Raw genomic sequence first — 18,973 nt, forward strand, 5'->3', positions numbered from 1 at the left:
GAGATGTCTGCATTTCGGATTGCATTCCTGAAGGTAGATCTCCAGGCTCGATAGTTCTCAGAGTGGTCATCAAACTTAACAAGTCCTGTGTTGATTAGTTCACGGTGAGCTAGGTACCTAGCAAAGTCCCCTAGTCCTGCTGATCCAGAGTGTGTCCATATTGGCGCTTGTGAGGTGCTATTATTTGCTGCATTGCCTTGCATGCCGTCATTTGCGATGGCGTTGGACTGTGGGACCAAAGGGTTTCGACCACGTTGGTTGGATCCCCTTATGTGACTGTCTGGAATGTGGGTCTGACTTGGTGCATCCACGTCTGACCCCACGTGCGCGACGCTGAGTTTGCGACTAACTGCCAGGACAGGATATGCATTTTCACCATTCCTGTAGACAGCATTCATGTTCATTCGGTGTGGAGATGGCGATGCCTGAACGTCCACCCTTTGTTCAGTATCATTTGGTGGAGGAGCATTGATGCATTGTTCAGACCAGTCCAAAATATTTTTTCTGGTGAGTTGATCACGGTCCTTGACAGGTATCTGAGTGCCAAACTCACTCCAATTCTCTTCCTTATCCAGGTTGGCTGCTGCCTCGAGCACCTCTGCCTGGGCCATTGCAGCAGCTGCTTCCCTTTTGAGTTGTAGGGTGCTTAACTTAGCATCCAGCTCAATGTTCTTCCGCGTGGCGGTAGCCACTAATATACTCTCTTGCTCTCGTGCGGCAGCAGTTGCTAATATACTTTCTTGTTCTGCTTTCCTCCGTGCGGCAGCAGTTGCTATGCTTGCTTCTTCTTGTATGTGGGCCTTTTCAATTAGCATGGCTTCCTCTTCAGCCATGTAGGCAATACGGGCGTTTGCTGCTTCTGCTGCTGCGCGTGCCTGAGCTGCTGCCATACTAGTAGATGATGTCTTTGAGTGTGCTGAGGCTTTAGATTTTGTGGTGAACCTGGATGAGACAGAGTGCTGAGATCGTGTCTCTCTTAAGCCCTCCAGACGGTCCATTGCATCTTGTATCGCTGCCTGCACATTATCATCGAGCAGTTCGAGGAAGTGTTCTTGTCTGCGCACTCCCTCAATGCCCTCGTCTGTTTTCACCTTCATCAGGAGCGAGATGTATTTATTTGCCAGGAGCTTGTAGCTTGAGCTGCTCACCTTCACTCGCTGGATGGCCCGCTGAATTGAGGCCACTGTGTCTGAGGCATTTGAAGCTTCGGATAAATCTGCTTCAACCCGGTTCCATGCCCGTTGTATCCTGGCATCCAGGTCCTGTTTCTCAGCCTCATAGCTTTCCAAGGCCCGTTGCGTCAACCTGACCTCCCTCTGGGGCCTTGAACTCCCTTGGTCCTCTTGAGGCAGGATAGGAGATCCTGGATTGCTTGGTTCACCTTCTTCAGCATCTCTCCCTGCTGAACTGTGGCTTTCCATGCTGCGATGCTTGCAGCACGATTTCAATGTAGACTCGTTGCAGAGCTCCTTGCTTGCTGCAGGCTGACTGCTTGAGAGCTGGTTGCTTGCTGCAGGCTGACTGCTTGAGAGCTGGCTGCAGAGCTTCTTGGAAGCTTTAAGAAGAGTATCTTTTTACTATCTCGGCCTCGCTGTGCGCTGCGTTGCACCGCTAGTCGAGTAGACAACCATGTGTTCAATAAACCCTCGAAGCCAGGATGACCGTCCAACTCCGATCGTCATTTATTGATTTAACAGGTAAAACTGGTGAGAAAACACAGATACAGCATCTGTTATAATTCGGAAACACCCACACAATGAACACCACAGCATCAGAACATTGTCTCAGATAACAATAGATCCTGGAAGGACCAGGCCCCCACGTTACCCCTGAACAACTAGACAAAGGCACAAGTGTATTCATCCCACTGCACCCCAAATGTACAGCATTACACTTAACACTAAACTGTGGATGAGATACTTCGTTATCACTCTCAGGATCGCACCATAGGCACAAGTCTGACTCGACCTACTAAATCACAAGTAACATCCACAATAAGGAAAGTCACAGGCATCGTTACTAACTAGGCCTCGTATTTACTACAACAACTTAACGGCACCATAAAGGCATTTACATTGCTATAACGGTCATTCCAACATTACAACAGCATTTCCAATATTAGAGGAATATAAACAACTTACAGATAATGCTTCTTAAGCTCCCACAATGGATAAGTGCGGCTGTGGTCTCACTGAGATGCGATGCGTGCCGCCATCTTGACTTATATGTGTAATGGCTGACGCCCGCGTGGTACAGTGGAAATCTGACATCGTCACTTCCTGGTCACGTGACCAACATTAGCACCAAAAAACAGGAACTTCCTGTTAACGTACGCTCCCCATCTGCCGTGAGGCAAGACAGGAACTATGGAACGTGAGACTGACGAGGCGGGGGTCCTAAAATAAAACCGCCGAAGACTCCTGACGGGAACAAATCAATGATTTATTTTGTCATCGATCATGACGGAAACCTGCAAGCACTGCATCGAGTGCGGTATGCGATGACTGCGCTTAACAAAGTGCGATCATCACGATTGTTGAACTTATTGCGCAAAAGTAACTGTCACATTTTTGGTTAACGCCACCACGGCGCCTGTGCCAGGCCAGGTGCACTTTGAGGCTATCACGTGACGCGTCGAAGGCTCGCTCGCTGGCACGACGTCACGGGATAGACCCAGGTGCTATGGGTTGATTTCTGTGCCAGGCTAGGTGCAGGAGGTCACCGGACAGACCCTACAGGTGCTATGGGTTGACTGCTGTGCCAGGCTAGGTGTAGAAAGAGGTCATGGGACAGACCCAGGTGTTATGGGTTGATTTCTGTGCCAGGCTAGGTGCAGGAGGTCACCGGACAGACCCTACAGGTGCTATGGGTTGACTGCTGTGCCAGGCTAGGTGTAGAAAGAGGTGGTCACGGGACAGACCCAGGTGGTGCCATTGGTTGACTGCTGTGCCAGGCTAGGTTCAGGAGGTCACCGGACAGGCCCTGCAGGTGCTATGGGTTGACTGCTGTGCCAGGCTCGGTGCAGGAGGTCACCGGACAGACCCAGGTGCTATGGGTTGACTGCTGTGCCAGGCTAGATGCAGGTCACGGGACAGACCCTACAGGTGCTATGGGTTGACTGCTGTGCCAGGCTAGGTGTAGAAAGAGGTCACGGGACAGACCCAGGTGTTATGGGTTGATTTCTGTGCCAGGCTAGGTGCAGGAGGTCACCGGACAGACCCTACAGGTGCTATGGGTTGACTGCTGTGCCAGGCTAGGTGTAGAAAGAGGCGGTCACGGGACAGACCCAGGTGGTGCCATTGGTTGACTGCTGTGCCAGGCTAGGTTCAGGAGGTCACCGGACAGGCCCTGCAGGTGCTATGGGTTGACTGCTGTGCCAGGCTAGATGCAGGTCACGGGACAGACCCTACAGGTGCTATGGGTTGACTGCTGTGCCAGGCTAGGTGTAGAAAGAGGTCACGGGACAGACCCAGGTGTTATGGGTTGATTTCTGTGCCAGGCTAGGTGCAGGAGGTCACCGGACAGACCCTACAGGTGCTATGGGTTGACTGCTGTGCCAGGCTAGGTGTAGAAAGAGGTCACGGGACAGACCCAGGTGTTATGGGTTGATTTCTGTGCCAGGCTAGGTGCAGGAGGTCACCGGACAGACCCTACAGGTGCTATGGGTTGACTGCTGTGCCAGGCTAGGTGTAGAAAGAGGCGGTCACGGGACAGACCCAGGTGGTGCCAATGGTTGACTGCTGTGCCAGGCTAGGTTCAGGAGGTCACCGGACAGACCCTGCAGGTGCTATGGGTTAAATGCTGTGCCAGGCTCGGTGCAGGTTACCGGACAGACCCAGGTGCTATGGGTTGACTGCTGTGCCAGGCTAGGTGTAGGAGGTTACGGGACAGACCCAGGTGTTATGGGTTGACTGCTGTGCTACGCTAGGTGCAGGAGGTCACGGGACAGACCCTATAGGTGCTATGGGTTGGCTGCTGTGCCAGGCTAGGTGCAGGAGATCACGGGACAGACCCAGGTGTTATGGGTTGACTGCTGTGCCAGGCTAGGTGCAGGAGGTCACGGGACAGACCCAGGTGCTATGGGTTGACTGCTGTGCCAGGCTAGGTGCAGGAGGTCACGGGACAGACCCAGGTGTTATGGGTTAACTGCTGTGCCAGGTCATGTGCAGGAGGTCACGGGACAGACCCAGGTGCTATGGGTTGACTGCTGTGCCAGGCTAGGTGCAGGAGGTCACGGGACAGGCCCAGGTGTTATGGGTTGACTGCTGTGCCAGGCTAGGTGCAGGAGGTCACGGGACAGACCCAGGTGCCATGTGTTGACCGATTGACTGAGATGGCAGATGCAGCAGCCGTGCCCCCCACTGCGCCAACTCGCTGTGTTTTGACTGAAGCGACCAACGAGACGGCCAATCGATTATCGACTCTGCAATCGAAAACGCCGTCGAATCGAATTGTCACTTTCCACTGAGCTATTTTAAACCGATTCCCCTAGCAACGCAGAAGGAACTGGGTTTCCATAGCAACGCTATAGGAACCGGGACCCTGTAGCAACGCAACAGGAACCGGGTTTACATAGCAACGCAATAGGAACCGGGGCCCTGTAGCAACGCAATAGGAATCGGGTTTGCATAGCAACGCAATAGGAGCTTTGTTTGCATAGCAACGCAATAGGAAACGGATTAACGTAACAACGCAATAGGAACCGGGGTCCCGTAGCAACGCAATAGGAACGGGGTTTCCGTAGCAAGGCAATAGGAACGGGGTTTTACGTAGCAACGCAATAGGAACGGGGTTTTACGTAACAACGCAATAGGAACGGCGTTTCCGTAGCAACGCAATAGGAACGGGGTTTTACGTAACAACGCAATAGGAACGGCGTTTCCGTAGCAACGCAATAGGAACGGGGTTTCCGTAGCAACGCAATAGGAACGGGGTTTCCGTAGCAACGCAATAGGAACGGGGTTTCCGTAGCAACGCAATAGGAACGGGGTTTCCGTAGCAACGCAATAGGAACGGGGTTTCCGTAGCAACGCAATAGGAACGGGGTTTCCGTAGCAACGCAATAGGAACGGGGTTTCCGTAGCAACGCAATAGGAACGGGGTTTCCGTAGCAACGCAATAGAACCCGGTTTTCCTGGAGCAACGGGGATTCGATTCCCGCGATGTCGCAACGAGGATCCGGATCCCGGTGTGACGCCCTGGACCCGGTTCCATCTTCACCGTCCCAGCCACTCGGCCGCGCTCTCCGCCCGCCCGCAAGGTGAGGGACGCCGCTCTCTCTCTCCCCTCCCTCTCCTCTCCCTCTCCTCTCTCTCCTCTCTCTCGATCTGTCGACGTTTACTGAACACCCTCTTGCTTCCACGCCGCTCCGTGGCGGCGCACGAGGAGGCTGGGCCCCAGCAGGACGAGCCCCGATGGAGGCGAGCGGGCCTGGCGCGCCTCTCTCTCTCGAACCGCCTCCTCGCCACCTCGCCCTGGATGGCGCAGGGTCACACGGCATACAGCTTGACATAGAGCTTAGCAACATACAGCTTGACATAGAGCTTAGCAACATACAGCTTGACTTAGAGCTTAGCAACATACAGCTTGACTTAGAGCTTAGCAACATACAGCTTGACTTAGAGCTTAGCAACATACAGCTTGACTTAGAGCTTAGCAACATACAGCTTGACATAGAGCTTAGCAACATACAGCTTGACATAGAGCTTAGCAACATACAGCTTGACTTAGAGCTTAGCAACATACAGCTTGACTTAGAGCTTAGCAACATACAGCTTGACTTAGAGCTTAGCAACATACAGCTTGACATAGAGCTTAGCAACATACAGCTTGACATAGAGCTTAGCAACATACAGCTTGACTTAGAGCTTAGCAACATACAGCTTGACTTAGAGCTTAGCAACATACAGCTTGACTTAGAGCTTAGCAACATACAGCTTGACATAGAGCTTAGCAACATACAGCTTGACTTAGAGCTTAGCAACATACAGCTTGACATAGAGCTTAGCAACATACAGCTTGACTTAGAGCTTAGCAACATACAGCTTGACATAGAGCTTAGCAACATACAGCTTGACTTAGAGCTTAGCAACATACAGCTTGACTTAGAGCTTAGCAACATACAGCTTGACATAGAGCTTAGCAACATACAGCTTGACTTAGAGCTTAGCAACATACAGCTTGACATAGAGCTTAGCAACATGCAGCTTGACTTAGAGCTTAGCAACATACAGCTTGACATAGAGCTTAGCAACATACAGCTTGACATAGAGCTTAGCAACATACAGCTTGACATAGAGCTTAGCAACATACAGCTTGACTTAGAGCTTAGCAACATACAGCTTGACTTAGAGCTTAGCAACATACAGCTTGACTTAGAGCTTAGCAACATACAGCTTGACATAGAGCTTAGCAACATACAGCTTGACTTAGAGCTTAGCAACATACAGCTTGACATAGAGCTTAGCAACATACAGCTTGACTTAGAGCTTAGCAACATACAGCTTGACATAGAGCTTAGCAACATACAGCTTGACTTAGAGCTTAGCAACATACAGCTTGACTTAGAGCTTAGCAACATACAGCTTGACATAGAGCTTAGCAACATACAGCTTGACTTAGAGCTTAGCAACATACAGCTTGACATAGAGCTTAGCAACATGCAGCTTGACTTAGAGCTTAGCAACATACAGCTTGACATAGAGCTTAGCAACATACAGCTTGACTTAGAGCTTAGCAACATACAGCTTGACTTAGAGCTTAGCAACATACAGCTTGACATAGAGCTTAGCAACATACAGCTTGACTTAGAGCTTAGCAACATACAGCTTGACATAGAGCTTAGCAACATGCAGCTTGACTTAGAGCTTAGCAACATACAGCTTGACATAGAGCTTAGCAACATACAGCTTGACATAGAGCTTAGCAACATACAGCTTGACATAGAGCTTAGCAACATACAGCTTGACATAGAGCTTAGCAACATACAGCTTGACATAGAGCTTAGCAACATACAGCTTGACATAGAGCTTAGCAACATACAGCTTGACATAGAGCTTAGCAACATACAGCTTGACATAGAGCTTAGCGACATGCAGCTTGACATAGAGCTTAGCGACATGCAGCTTGACTTAGAGCTTAGCGACATGCAGCTTGACATAGAGCTTAGCGACATGCAGCTTGACATAGAGCTTAGCAACATACAGCTTGACATAGAGCTTAGCGACATACAGCTTGACATAGAGCTTAGCAACATACAGCTTGACATAGAGCTTAGCGACATGCAGCTTGACATAGAGCTTAGCGACATGCAGCTTGACTTAGAGCTTAGCGACATGCAGCTTGACATAGAGCTTAGCGACATACAGCTTGACATAGAGCTTAGCGACATGCAGCTTGACATAGAGCTTAGCGACATACAGCTTGACATAGAGCTTAGCGACATACAGCTTGACATAGAGCTTAGCAACATACAGCTTGACATAGAGCTTAGCGACATGCAGCTTGACATAGAGCTTAGCGACATACAGCTTGACATAGAGCTTAGCGACATGCAGCTTGACATAGAGCTTAGCGACATACAGCTTGACATAGAGCTTAGCGACATGCAGCTTGACTTAGAGCTTAGCGACATACAGCTTGACTTAGAGCTTAGCGACATGCAGCTTGACATAGAGCTTAGCGACATACAGCTTGACATAGAGCTTAGCGACATACAGCTTGACATAGAGCTTAGCGACATGCAGCTTGACATAGAGCTTAGCGACATACAGCTTGACATAGAGCTTAGCGACATGCAGCTTGACTTAGAGCTTAGCGACATGCAGCTTGACATAGAGCTTAGCGACATACAGCTTGACTTAGAGCTTAGCAACATACAGCTTGGCATAGAGCTTAGCAACATACAGCTTGACATAGAGCTTAGCGACATGCAGCTTGACTTAGAGCTTAGCAACATACAGCTTGGCATAGAGCTTAGCAACATACAGCTTGGCATAGAGCTTAGCGACATACAGCTTGACATAGAGCTTAGCGACATGCAGCTTGACTTAGAGCTTAGCAACATACAGCTTGGCATAGAGCTTAGCAACATACAGCTTGACATAGAGCTTAGCGACATACAGCTTGACATAGAGCTTAGCGACATACAGCTTGACTTAGAGCTTAGCGACATACAGCTTGACATAGAGCTTAGCGACATACAGCTTGACATAGAGCTTAGCAACATACAGCTTGACTTAGAGCTTAGCAACATACAGCTTGACATAGAGCTTAGCGACATACAGCTTGACATAGAGCTTAGCAACATACAGCTTGACATAGAGCTTAGCGACATACAGCTTGGCATAGAGCTTAGAAACATACAGCTTGACATAGAGCTTAGCGACATACAGCTTGACATAGAGCTTAGCAACATACAGCTTGACTTAGAGCTTAGCGACATACAGCTTGACATAGAGCTTAGCAACATACAGCTTGGCATAGAGCTTAGCAACATACAGCTTGACTTAGAGCTTAGCAGCATACAGCTTGACATAGAGCTTAGCAACATGCAGCTTGACTTAGAGCTTAGCAACATACAGCTTGACATAGAGCTTAGCGACATACAGCTTGACATAGAGCTTAGCAACATACAGCTTGGCATAGAGCTTAGCAACATGCAGCTTGACATAGAGCTTAGCAGCATACAGCTTGACATAGAGCTTAGCAGCATACAGCTTGACATAGAGCTTAGCAACATGCAGCTTGACATAGAGCTTAGCAACATGCAGCTTGACATAGAGCTTAGCAACATACAGCTTGACATAGAGCTTAGCAACATACAGCTTGACATAGAGCTTAGCAGCATACAGCTTGACATAGAGCTTAGCAACATACAGCTTGACATAGAGCTTAGCAACATACAGATTGACATAGAGCTTAGCAGCATACAGCTTGACATAGAGCTTAGCAGCATACAGCTTGACATAGAGCTTAGCAACATACAGCTTTGCATGCAGCTTGACATGCAGATTAGAAACATGCAGCTTGACATGCAGCTTGACATGCAGCTTGACATGCAGCTTGACATGCAGCTTGACATAGAGCTTAGCAACATACAGCTTTGCATGCAGCTTGACATGCAGATTAGAAACATGCAGCTTAACATGCAGCTTGACATGCAGCTCGGGATAGAGCTCGGAGATGCCACGCACAGCCGCAGCCTCCGCGATGTTTCTGATGACGAAGTTCGTGATCGTCGTCGTCCCCGGGGGGGGGGGGGGCGCGATTCGTGCAGCGCGCCGGCCGCGCGTGGCCACGGCCCCTTCCTCCTCACGCACACGTGGTGACCTCCTCTGCTTAGTCGCGTCTCTCTCACTCCCACTTCTCTCTCCTCTCACTCTCCTCTCTCTCACACTCTCTCTCACTCTCCTCTCTCTCACACTCTCTCACTCTCCTCTCTCTCACACTCTCTCTCACTCTCCTCTCTCTCACACTCTCTCTCACTCTCCTCTCTCTCACTCTCTCTCGGGCTCTCTGTCCTCTCACTCTCTCTCCTCTCGCTCACAAGAACCGACGTTCGCCACCGAGTGAGCGGTGACGCCGCCGCCACGGCGCTCGTGCCAGGCTAGGTGCACTCCTGAGGCCGTCACGTGAGAGCGTCGTCGTCTGAAGGCTCGCTGCCCGCAGGAGGTCACGGGATAGAAGCATCAGGTGCCGTGGGTGATTACTGCTGTGCCAGGCTAGGTGCAGGAGAAGGTCACGAGACAGACCCAGGTGTTATGGGTTGACTGCTGTGCCGTAAAGTCGTGCACCTAGCCTGGCACTGCGTCAACCGAGAGCATCTGAGTCTGTCCCGTGACCTGCCAGCAGCGACCCTTCCACGCTTGACGTGACCGTGTCAAGGTGCACCTAGCCTGGCACAAGCGCCCTGGCGACGTCACCGCCACTGACGGTAGCCGTGGCCGGGACTCGTACCCAGTGCGCCAACCACCGCTCCACCATTCACGTGCAGGGGCGCCGTGGTGGCGAGGAGATGTTGACTCCCTCGCCCGGTACACACGAGGTCGTGGCTTCGACCCCGACCTTGACGATGCCTGCTGCTGCTGCTGTATATTTGGAGTTTGCGTCTCTCTCTCTCATCATCATAATCACGGTGGCTAGGAGATGTCAACTACCTCGCCTGGTGTACAGGAGGTCGTGGGTTCGACCCCGACCCTGACGATGCCTGATGCTGCTGCTGCTGTGTATTTGGGGTTTGCGATGTATCTCATCATCATCACGGTGGCTAGGGGATGTTAACTACCTCGCCTGGTGTACAGGAGGTCGTGGGTTCGACCCCGACGATGCCTGCTGCTGCTGTATTTGGGGCTTGCGTGTCTCTCATCATCATCACGGTGGCTAGGGGATGTTAACTACCTCGCCTGGTGTACAGGAGGTCATGGGTTCGACCCCGACGATGCCTGCTGCTGCTGCTGCTGTATTTGGGGTTTGCGTGTCTCTCTCTCTCCCCGGCTCCTCCGGGTTCTCCCCTCACGCATGTCGAGTCGACGTCCCGCGTTTCGAGCGTTTGGCTGCTGCTCAGCATTTCCGCACGATGATGACGATGAGCCCACTTCGTTGGGCTATCATTTCTCGAATTGAGCTACGTAGCTCAGTTGGCCTTACCCTGGTAGTAGAAGAATAAATATTTGTTTAGCTTTGGAGTAAATTGCTCGCTCACGCCGCTGCTGACAACGGTGGTTAGGGGCTCGTGAGCCCCTCCCTCCTCCAGGCGGTGTTTGTTCGTCTTGGACGAGGTGGGTGTACCCACTATTTACCCCACCACAAGCGCGCTTAGGGAACATCCATTTAGTACGTACGCATGGAAGGGGGGGGGGGTAACCCAAATACGTAGCTTGTGTATGGGGGGTCTACTGACAATCTGCGCATAGGAAACGGTGGGGGGAGGGGAGGTGGAGCCTCGATAACAATTTGTAGACATTGGCCTTCAATTGACCCCAGTTCAGTGTCTCCAGCTGTCACACAACAAGTCCTGCCGGGAGCGGTGGGACTGGGAGAGGTGCCACTTCGTGTGCCACCACCGTGCCCCCCTGACTGCAGCTATCACGCAGTTCAGCAACATCAGTGGCCAAGTTACGCAACTTAATTGTTTAATGCAGCCGGCGGTGGACTATCCGTTTGCTTAAACACGTTAATATTATTGATCCTTGATCGTTTATGCGTGGATTCAATATCGGCCGTTCTATAGGATTCCGGGGGGGGGGGGGGGGGCACCCACTGGCAGGCAAAGCAATCGCCACTTGATCCCATGTCCCGCAAGTTTCCAAGGGGAGATGATAATTTAATGCATTTGGCATCTACACAATTCTCATAGCACAAGGCTGGCACGATGGCAGGTGCTGCTGTTGCTGTGTTTGACAGAGCCTGGTCTCATAGTAGGGATGTTGCTGTTGCTGCTGCTGTGTTTGACAGACACAGCCTGGTCTCATAGTAGGGGGCTGCTGCTGCTGCTGTGTTTGACAGACTCAGCCTGGTCTCATAGAAGGGGGGCTGCTGCTGCTGTGTTTGACAGACACAGCCTGGTCTCATAGTAGGGGGGCTGCTGCTGCTGTGTTTGACAGACTCAGCCTGGTCTCATAGAAGGGGGGCTGCTGCTGCTGCTGCTGTGTTTGACAGACTCAGCCTGGTCTCATAGTAGGGGGGCTGCTGCTGCTGCTGTGTTTGACAGACTCAGCCTGGTCTCATAGTAGGGGGGCTGCTGTGCATAATCCAAATCGCTCAATGTGCAGGTCATTCGTTTTTTTTTACTTTGCTATAATTTGGGACCACGACGCCGAGGACACAACAGCCCAATCGAATTTATACGTGGGATTGTTAACGTCCCTGGAAAGACAAAGGTCCCCCGTGTAGCCTTAACAGACTGTTGGGGCAAGTGCTGTTAGTAAGTAGGACCTACGAAGGCTGGAATAAGGGGGTGGGTGGCCAGCCTCTGTCTCCCCAGTGGCGATGTTTACAACACCGCACCTAGGGGAGGTCCAGGACCGGTTCGGACAACAGCCACCGGTGTTGGCCGTGAGCGGGAATGGAACCCGGGTCGCCGGGGTCCGTAGCGCAGCGCAGCGCTCCACCCGATTATCCTGCTCACCTTAACGACAGGAGAAGCACGTTAACGCACCGCAGTGATAACCAGGGCAGCCCACTGGATTCGAGCCACGAACCTCACGCGGCGTAAGCCCCCAGGTCGCCCTCGCGCAGGAGGCAACGCCGCCACCTCTCTCCGTGTCCCCGGCCGCGTTTATTTCACCTCGTCGTGGTTAACAAACTGGACCGCCCCGCCCGCCCGCCCGCGTGCAGGATGCCCGTGGACTGGATCGGTTACGGCTACGCCGCCCTCGTCGCCTCGGGAGGCGTCATCGGCTACGTCAAAGCAGGTACGCCGCGGCGTCGTCTCGGCCTCGTCTGCGCGGGGCCTCCACCACTCACACCACACCACCCCTCACTCACACCACACCACCCCCCACTCACACCACACCACCCCCACTCACACAACACCACCTCTCACTCACACCACACCACCCCCCACTCACACCATCCCCCACTCACACCACACCTCACTCACTCACACCACACCACCCCTCACTGGTATGCTGATTGGCCACGTGTAATATATCGGTGTAATTGTGACAACAGCACTTGCTCCCATATGTATGTTGAACTTTGTAGTCTGCATGTCTCTCTCCCCGTGGTCGCGTAGATTTTTTTTTCCAGGTCCTCCGGGTTTTCCCTCCACATTTAGAAACATTTTGATGATTTTTCTACTATAAATGTCCACAATAAGCCACTCTGTTGAGCTAACATTTGTAGTAATTTTATATCTCAGTGGGCTTTGCCTGGTAGGATGGGGATGGTTTCGTGTTGTATTTGTATGCGTTTCGGTGATTCGTTTACCTTCATTGTACTTTGCACTCCGATCATGTTTTTGTACTGTTTGTTGTAATGTTCTTACCCGTTCCCCTACTGGACATCTGTGAAAAAAGAGCTTCATAGCTCATCAGATTCCTATAGTAATAAATAAATATTCTCATTTTGATAATCGGTGCTACTCGCTTACAGCACTTGCCCTAATAGTTTGTTGGTGGCTATGCTGGGAGGGTGGTGTGGGATCTTTGCCTTTTGCCTTTGCAGGCAGCGTCCCCTCCCTGGCGGCCGGCCTGCTCTTCGGGGGCCTGGCCGGGTTCGGGGCCTACCAGACCTCCAACGACCCCAAGAACGTGTGGGCCGCACTCGGTGAGTAGCGCTGGGGCCGCCGGCGCCGGTGGTAACACCCGGGGCCTCGCACCAACGAAGGCCTGGGTTCGAGCACCCATTGGGTTTGTGTGCTCTCCCCGCTTGTTCTACGTGGAGGTCTCCCACACAAAGCCTTTTGGGGTTTTTGCTGGAGCGGAGATGGCGATGTGTGGTGGGGAGCAGGCAAGTGCCGTCGCGAGCTGGAAGAACATTCTGAGCGAGTTGAGCGACGGAAAGTTTTCCAACGGCCGTGGTCGGAATCTTGTATACCTCGTCTGGTATACAGGAGGTTGCGGGTTCGATCCCGACCCTGACGCCTGCTGCTGTATATTTGGAGTTTGTGTGTCTCTCATCATCATCACGGTGGTGAGATGTTAACTACCTCGCCTGATATGCAGGAGGTCGTAGGTTCAATCCCGTCCCCGACGCCTGCTGCTGTATATTTGGAGTTTGCGTGTCTCTCGCTCTCATCATCATCACGGTGGCTAGGAGATGTTAACTACTTTGCCCGGTATACAGGAGGTCTTGGGTTTGATCCAGACCCTGACGATGCTTGCTGGATATTTGGAGTTTGCGTGTCTCTCTCCCCGTGGTCGCGTGGAATTTGCTCTGGGTCCTCTGGTTTTTCCCTCCACATTTAGAATCAACATCACGCGTTTACAGTAATTTGGCGACTGCTATATATTCCTACGTGATAAGCCACTTGGTTGAGCTATCATTTTAGTTTTACAAGTAACTTTTATCCATCCAAAGGCAATTTAGTCCAATAAAATTAGTTACTTTTGAAGACGGGAACAGTTGACTTAGTAATTGTTGTAGATGCCTAAACGCATGTTTAAAAACGTGCGGTTAGAGTATTTGGCTGCTTTGAATTTCCCCGTGATAAGCCACCGCTTAGTTGAGCTACCGTTGGTGAGAGTCAGGGTCGCTGCTGCAAAAGAGCTCCGTCGCAGCTCAGTGGTGGGGCACTTACCTGGTAACATAAAAAATAGTTCAGGATAGTCCCGACTGTGTGCCGGGTGTTCCACGTGTGCCGGGTGTGTGACGAGTGTGTGACGAGTGTGCCCCTGAGCTGCCCCTCATGCTCCCCCTGTGTTTCTCAGCGGCCTCCGGGTTGCTGACGGGGGTGATGGGAATGAGATTCTACAACTCGGGGAAGCTCATCCCGGCAGGGATCATAGCCGGCGCGAGGTGAGATCCCTCACCCCCAAAGACAAAGATCCCCCGGGTAGCCTCAACAGACTGTTGGGACAAGTGCTGTTTGCGAGTAGCAGCACCTACGAAGGCCGGCACGGCACACGAGGGGGTGGGTGGCAAGCACCACGCCTGGCCGCATTTGTCTCCTCAGTGGCGATATTTACACGCCGCACCAGGTACTCATTTGAAGCTAAATCGACCTAGGAGAGGCCCAGGTCCGGTTCAGATAATTAATCGTCACTGGTGTCAGCTTTAAGCGGGAATTGAATCCGGTTTGCTGGGTTTGTCGCGCAGCGCGTTAACCGCTGCAGCACTGCTCCCCCCCCCCCCAGCATGTGTGGTGCGTGTAATGTTATATCACACCGCGTTGGTGTGTGTGTGGTCTCGTGGGGAGCGGTGGTGCAGTGGTTAGCACGCTGCGCCACAAACCCGGCGACCCAAGTTCGATTCCGGCCAACACCAGCAACGAATATCTAAACCGGTCCAGGGCCTCCCTTAAGTCGACTCAGCCTCGAATGAGTACCTGGTGCGGTTTGTAAAATATCGCAACTGGGGAGACAAAGGCGGTCGGGCGTGGCGCTGGCCACCCACCCCCTCGTGTGCGCCGTGCCGGCCTTCATAGCTGCTGCTCGCTAACAGCGCTCGCCCCAACAGCCTGTTCAGGCTACACGGGGGGATCTTTGTGTTGTGCCGTGTCGTGCTATGCGCTGCAGTAGGCGACACGCGTTGCGGTTTGTTACGCGGCGCGTTGCCGCACATCTCGTGCGGCGTGTGGGGGCGTCGTGGGGTCTTGCGTAACGTCGCTGCGTGCTGTGCGGTGGCGCCCGACGTTGACCCTCGTGTTGCGGGTGTGCCTGGTTTGATACCACTGCATCAGGTAGTCATTTGAGGCTGAGTCGACCTAGGGGAGGCCCAGGACCGGTTCAGATTTTATCGTCATTGGCGGTGGCCATGAGTGCAAATCGTACCCCATAGTGTAGCACAGCGCTATAACCGCTGTGCCACTGCTCCCCATATACTGCCTACACACCAAGATCCCCCATGTCTCTTGTTGGGAGTAAGTGCTGTTAGAGTGCACCTGTGAAGGCTCTGCACGGCGCACGAGGCGGTGGGTGGCCAGCACCACGCCCGGCCGCCTGCGTCTCCCCAGGAACGATGTTTACACACCGCACCAGGTACTCGTTTGAGGCCGAGTCTTTGAGTCCACCTCACACACACACGCACTTACACACACACGCACGTACGCACGCACGCACGTACGTACACACGTGCGTGAAATATTGTAGGCCGCGGTGGTACAGCCTTTGGCACTAAGCTGCACTACGAACCCAGCGATTCCTGTTTTGATTCCCGCTCACGGCCAACATCGGTGATGATTATCCTGGGCCCTCCCGTAGGTCGAATTAGGCTTAAATGAATAGCTGGTGTGGGGCGTGTGTGCTGGCCACACACGCCGTGCGCACTGCATCGGCCTTCACAAGTGCTCGCTGACCGCATTTGCCCCAACGGTTTGTTGGGGCTATGGCTATCCGGGGGGGATCTTGTGTTTGTGCAAGTTGGCGATGGAGCAATGCTCACCGTCAGTTGGTTGGCTGCCGACTTGCTCCGATGCCTGCGGCGTGGTGGTCATGGGGAGGCAGGGGTCGTGGTGGGTAGGGTGGGCGCGGCACCCTCTGTGCGTGTGTCACATGACACGCTGTTGTGTTGTTGTTGCTGCTGCGGTGTTCTCATTGTTGTTGTCGTGGTGGTGTTTGTTGCCGTTGTGCTCCGTGAAGCTTGATGATGGTCGGCCGGCTTGGAATGAAGATGCTCGCCAAGCCTCACGAGCCGTGACGCGGAGAGAGAGGGGGGGGCGGCGAGGTTACCGAGAGGACGAGGAGGCGGGAAGAGGGCCCCCGGCAGCAAACCCCCCTCTGTAAATCCACTCGGACTGTGGGGCGATGACCTTGCGATTTGACGGTGGTTGCCACTTCTGGCACAATTCCCCCTGACCTGCAGCTCCGGCTGCCTTAAAATCGAGCGATTTAAACGCTTCACGTGACACCGTTTCGCTCGATCGGCGATTGCGACCCCGCAAACCGTGACCCGCTCGCTCACTCGCTCGCTACGACAGTTGTCGCCATTTATCAAAACCAAAGGAACGTCCCCCCCACCGCGTTGTGTTGCTCGTTATGTTGCTGCTGGGTGCCCGCGTGCCACCGTCACCGCCGTTTGTGTGTTTGTGCGAGATCTCAGCCGTGTACCGCACGCAGATTTACAAATAAAAAAATAAATCACACGTTTCTCTTTCCGCGCGTTCCCATTGTCCGCTGGCCGTTGTTTTGTACGCGTCTACATTGAACTTCTTTGGCACCGTGTGCGTAGCCAACCGTGCTCATCATCGGAGGTGCGGGGGGGGGGGGGGACAACAAACTAAACACAACAAAAGAAGTTCTCGTAGAAATGAGTTTGTCAAGCTAGTTGATTAGAGTGCATAGCTCCAGTGGATTCCGAATATCGGAAGGAAGAACGTTCCAGACGGCCACAAGAGCGCATCTGAAAGTGCCGCGCGATGATGCGGTGACCACCATCTTTTTTCGACGATTATCCAAAAGCCGCTGCTGCTCTGAGGATGATGACCGGAGTTTGCGTGATGATGGTTTATGCTCCTTGACGAGATCAGCAATGGTATTGTGGTTCATTTGTGGCAAGCACTTTGTGTGTGTAATGAGCGCAACCTTGCAAAGTATTCATTCGACAACTGGAAGCCAATGCAGCACGGTCGGATCTTGCAGTGCTCAATTGCGTACGCACTCTGCAGCTTGGTAATGTTATTTCCAGACGTCCCGTAGAGTAGTGGAGATGCAAAAACCGAGCTGCTGTCGACATGATACACGCCACCGTGTTGGCTTCGTCACGACTCGATTGGTGGCTTTTGCTGGCATTTAAAGGTGTTTACCGTCAAATTTTAATGCTGCATCTTTTCCGCTCAGTTGCCAACTGGTGATGCAGAAGAAGTAGCACCGTGCAGCTACATTTGTCTATCTGCTGGATGAGGGCCTCCCAGTGCTGTGCGGGTCGTGGAGGTTTGTTTGGTCAGTGCCGGTTGGCAAAGGCGGGCAGCGTAGGTGGGAGCAATGAAGTGCAATACAAGGATGGGTTTATATTGCTGGACATCTGTGAAATTTTTTTTTTCGCTCATCAGATGCCTCCAGTATTAATAAATATTCTAATTTCCACTGCACCATTCTCTTTCCTGCACACAATGGAGCCTCCGTGGTCGACTGCACCTAAACTAAACTTTTATTTCATTTTACCAGGTAAGGCCCATCACTGAGCTACGTAGCTCTTTTTGAGAAGCGACCTGGCCCATATCATCATCACGCGGGCAAGAATAGCAGCAGCCCAAATACTCTAAACGTGTGATGTTGATTCTAAAATTGGAGGGAAAAACCAAAGGACACGGAGAAAAAAATCCACGCAACCACAGGGAGAGAGGCACCGCAAATTCCAAATATACAGCAGCAGGCGTAGGGGTCGAGATGAAACCGATGATCTGTATAACAGGCGAGGTAGTTAACATCTCCTATCGTGGCGCCATGATCCACCCACAGTGAGCATCCATCCACGAGTTACGCCACAGTGGCGAGATGTTAACTCCCTCGTCTGGTATGCAGGAGGTCGTGGGTTCGACCCTGATGCCTGCTGTATATTTGGAGTTTCCACTCTCTCCCCGTGGTCGTGTGGATTTTCCTCCGGGCCCTCCGCTTTTTCACCTCCACATTTATAAAGGCGTATTTAGAGTATGTGGCTGCTATAAATGTCCACGTGATGATAAGCCACTTCGTAGAGCTATCGTTTGTGATAAGCAGGTGGCTTCTGAACAAGAGCTACGTAGCTCAGTGGGCCTTACCTGGTCAAATGAAAATAGAACAAAATCGTTACTCGTGCTCAACAAACCCTTGGTCATAGGAATCGGTTTTACCCTTTCTGGCAATAAAACAATTGTGTTAAGATGTTAAAACACCCAACAAAAAGCGTGCATGTTCGCCACCAGTACCGTGTCGTTAATGCAGACATGATTCATTGCAAAAGGCTTCCGTTTGGTGTTTTAACATCTGAACACAACTGTTTTATTGCCAGAAGGCGTAAAACCTATTGTTACATTTCGATACTGACAAGGGAGGTCCCACAATGAACCCCTCGCTGTGCTTCCGTAAACACGACGTGGTCGGACGCGTTCCCGACGGTGCGGTGCCGTCTGGTTGGACTGTGGCAGAAGAGTCGTCGTCCGCGCGAGGCCGCGCGAGGCCGCGCGAGGCCGCGCGAGGCCGCGCGAGGCCGCGCGAGGCCGCGCGAGGCCGCGCGAGGCCGCGCGAGGCCACGCGAGGCCGCGCGAGGCCACGCGAGGCCGCGCGCAGCTTCCTTCCCTGCCCCTCTCACTGTCGGGGTGTTCCGTGGCTTGCGGCGGCCGGCGGTGCGCCGTTTCAAAGACGCGCGGACGACCTCGGCGACTTGCGGACGCACG

At 52.5% G+C, this 18,973-nt stretch overlaps 1 protein-coding gene across 1 annotated transcript; it reads left to right on the forward strand.

Moving 5' to 3' along the window:
• Positions 1 to 4,617: 4,617 nt before the first annotated feature.
• On the forward strand, positions 4,618 to 16,744 carry LOC133340788 (transmembrane protein 14C-like). The gene is made up of 5 exons (XM_061549182.1): positions 4,618 to 5,260; positions 12,337 to 12,413; positions 13,168 to 13,269; positions 14,373 to 14,460; positions 16,242 to 16,744. The coding sequence occupies exons 1-5, from the start codon at positions 5,163 to 5,165 to the stop codon at positions 16,297 to 16,299; spliced, it is 423 nt and encodes a 140-aa protein (XP_061405166.1). The 5' UTR covers positions 4,618 to 5,162; the 3' UTR covers positions 16,300 to 16,744.
• Positions 16,745 to 18,973: the final 2,229 nt, after the last annotated feature.

The sequence above is a fragment of the Lethenteron reissneri genome, chromosome 10, assembly GCF_015708825.2.
Source record: "Lethenteron reissneri isolate LAM-NWPU_2019-01 chromosome 10, ASM1570882v1, whole genome shotgun sequence".
Classification (NCBI taxonomy): domain Eukaryota; kingdom Metazoa; phylum Chordata; class Hyperoartia; order Petromyzontiformes; family Petromyzontidae; genus Lethenteron; species Lethenteron reissneri.

Bases quoted from the DNA above. Each gene is read 5' to 3' on its own strand.
- LOC133340788 (XM_061549182.1), top strand. From the start codon at position 5,163: ATGTCGCAACGAGGATCCGGATCCCGGTGTGACGCCCTGGACCCGGTT. The intron at 12,414-13,167 runs GTACGCCGCGGC...TTGCCTTTGCAG, and splicing joins CATCGGCTACGTCAAAGCAG to GCAGCGTCCCCTCCCTGGCG. The intron at 13,270-14,372 runs GTGAGTAGCGCT...TGTGTTTCTCAG, and splicing joins GAACGTGTGGGCCGCACTCG to CGGCCTCCGGGTTGCTGACG.